The sequence below is a fragment of the Pyrus communis genome, chromosome 1 (assembly GCF_963583255.1).
Source record: "Pyrus communis chromosome 1, drPyrComm1.1, whole genome shotgun sequence".
Classification (NCBI taxonomy): Eukaryota; Viridiplantae; Streptophyta; class Magnoliopsida; order Rosales; family Rosaceae; genus Pyrus; species Pyrus communis.
In genome coordinates this window covers 11,194,951-11,197,357 of record NC_084803.1, presented here as the reverse complement: position 1 = coordinate 11,197,357, position 2,407 = coordinate 11,194,951, and the positions used below count along the sequence as shown (strand labels likewise).

At 43.4% G+C, this 2,407-nt stretch overlaps 1 protein-coding gene across 1 annotated transcript; it reads left to right on the top strand.

Moving 5' to 3' along the window:
* On the top strand, positions 1–2,407 carry LOC137742642 (nudix hydrolase 19, chloroplastic-like). The gene is made up of 6 exons (XM_068482567.1): positions 1–707; positions 923–1,063; positions 1,147–1,251; positions 1,373–1,472; positions 1,582–1,674; positions 1,865–2,407. Exons 1-6 carry the CDS (start codon positions 102–104, stop codon positions 2,149–2,151), a joined length of 1,332 nt encoding a protein of 443 aa, XP_068338668.1. The 5' UTR covers positions 1–101; the 3' UTR covers positions 2,152–2,407.

Genomic DNA, 2,407 nt, shown 5'->3' with positions numbered 1-2,407 from the left:
CAATCGGTGACAGTTGTCATCACTCCAGCCTCCTTAGTCACCACCTACCTCCGTTCGCTTTCCTTCTCTCTCCTCTAAAACCGCCACCACGCAATGGAAGCATGGTCAGGCTCTATCTCCTCTCTTCTTCCACTCACCTCCTTTCTTTCTGTAGAAAATCCACTCTCCACACCCTGACCAGACGAGCTCTTTCTTCCACCTCCACCGCCGCCGCCACCATGTCCATAAGCCTCCAGTCCCACGCCTTCGCTGGCAATCCTCTGCTATCCAAGACCCCAAATCCCAGCGACCCGTTTTCACCATCCCAAGCCCTCGAGACCCTTAAGACCCAACTTTTGGAAGGGGCCCAATTGCCCTCTTCCCTCGGCTTCAAGGTTCTGCCCTTCAGAAAGGGCAGGCCTTTAGCCTCCTCAAGCGTTGGGGCCGGCGATTCCGCGCCAAATTGGCATCTGGGTTGGATCAGTTTGTCTGAGTGTAAAGGTTTCCTGGCCAATTGTGGGGTTCAGCTGAGTGGAGAGTCGCTGGTTTATCTGGGTTCTCGGCCCGAAGACGATGTCGTTTATTGGGCAATTGATGTTTCTGCTGAGAGTAACTTGGTTACTGAATTGGGTAGCAAGCAATTGTGTTTTGTTGAGCTGAGGACGCTTATGGTGGCTACTGATTGGGCTGATGCTCGAGCTATGGGGGAGTTGGCAATTGCTGGACATGTAAGTGCTTCTGCTCAAAAGTGCTTAAGAATGCCTAATATTTTAAAATTGACATGTTAGTGAGATCAAGTTCTTTGAATTGCAATGCGAATGTCTTTGGTATGTTTAGTGAATGAACCTATTGAAGTTTTTTATTGCCGTGCACCAGTTGTATGATGGTCTCAATCGGTTTTGGAAATGGTTTAAGATATGTTGAATGATTTTGGTGTGATCAGGCCAGGGCTTTGCTAGAATGGCATAGTATATCACAGTTTTGTGGACATTGTGGAGAAAAAACAGTCCCCAAGGAAGCTGGGAGGCGGAAGCAATGTTCTAGTGAGCAGTGCAGAAAGCGGGTCTACCCTCGTGTTGACCCGGTATGGTTGTACTAGTGAGTTTCCATTTCAAGCATTGGTTCAACCTCTTGTTTAGTTTTCCCATACCTTTACCTTTTGAACAGGTTGTCATAATGTTAGTCATTGATAGAGAGAATGACCGTGCTCTATTAAGTAGACAGTTTCGATTTGTACCTCGAATGTGGAGCTGCTTAGCTGGTTTTATAGAGGTAAGCTTTATGGGATATATCACTCTTTGTTAACACTTAATAGTTTTAATATCAGTATCAATGCTCACTTTCGGGAGTTCCGTAACAGTTTAACTAGTTTCGATCCTTTTGTTGTCCTTAGCCAGGAGAAAGCTTAGAAGAAGCAGTGAGGAGAGAAACGTGGGAGGAGACCGGAATTGAAGTAGGAGAAGTTGTCTATCATAGCTCTCAGCCATGGCCTGGTATTAACTTTGTGTATGTGTGTTGTCTACAGATTATTGTACATCCCATATGGATTTCTTTCTTTGTTTTATGTTGATTGATTGAGTTCCTGTTTTGGTTTGTTTCCAGTTGGACCAAGTAGCATGCCGTGCCAGTTGATGGTTGGGTTTTTTGCATATGCAAAGTCACTTGAAATAAATGTGGACAAGGAAGAGTTGGAAGGTACCCACTAAATTAGCCTATATTTACAATTTTATTGGACCTTCGATCATGTTTCCCCTTTGCTCTGTCCTGAAATTTACGTTTCCCGTGAAAAAACTGTAAGAATATAGTACTTATGCGAGGCATTGCATCTGATACGATCAGATGAATTTCTAATATTTTTTTCTCCTGAAAATTTTTGTTTAACTAGATGCTCAGTGGCACAGCAGAGAAGATGTGAAGAGAGCCTTGACATTTGCCGAGTACAAGAAGGCACAGAGAACGGCGGCATCAAGGGTAGAACAGATGTGCAAAGGAGTAGAGAAAGAGCAGAGCTTGTCTGCCGACTTCAATGTTGAAAGTGGCGAACTCGCCTCCATGTTTATACCCGGGCCATTTGCAATTGCCCATCACCTTATCTCTTCATGGGCCTATCAGGATGGAACCGATGGTGCCGCAGCTCTAAAACAATCTAGTGGTTCTACTTCGAATTTGTAGCATGGTTCAATTCTTTTCATCCGTACTCCAAATAGTCTTTCGATAATCAAATAAGCTCAGATATATGTTGATTTGGATGCTGCAGGGTTATGGATGTTTGAATTTTCTTCTTCTTCAAGATTCACATCATTCGATCATTGTAAAAGTTTATTGTTCAATTTTTATTTGATGACATTTTGGCTGTCCACTTGTAACTCATAAATCTGAGTATATATATTTCAAACCAGAAGTTGATTTTACAAGAGGTTTCATCTGA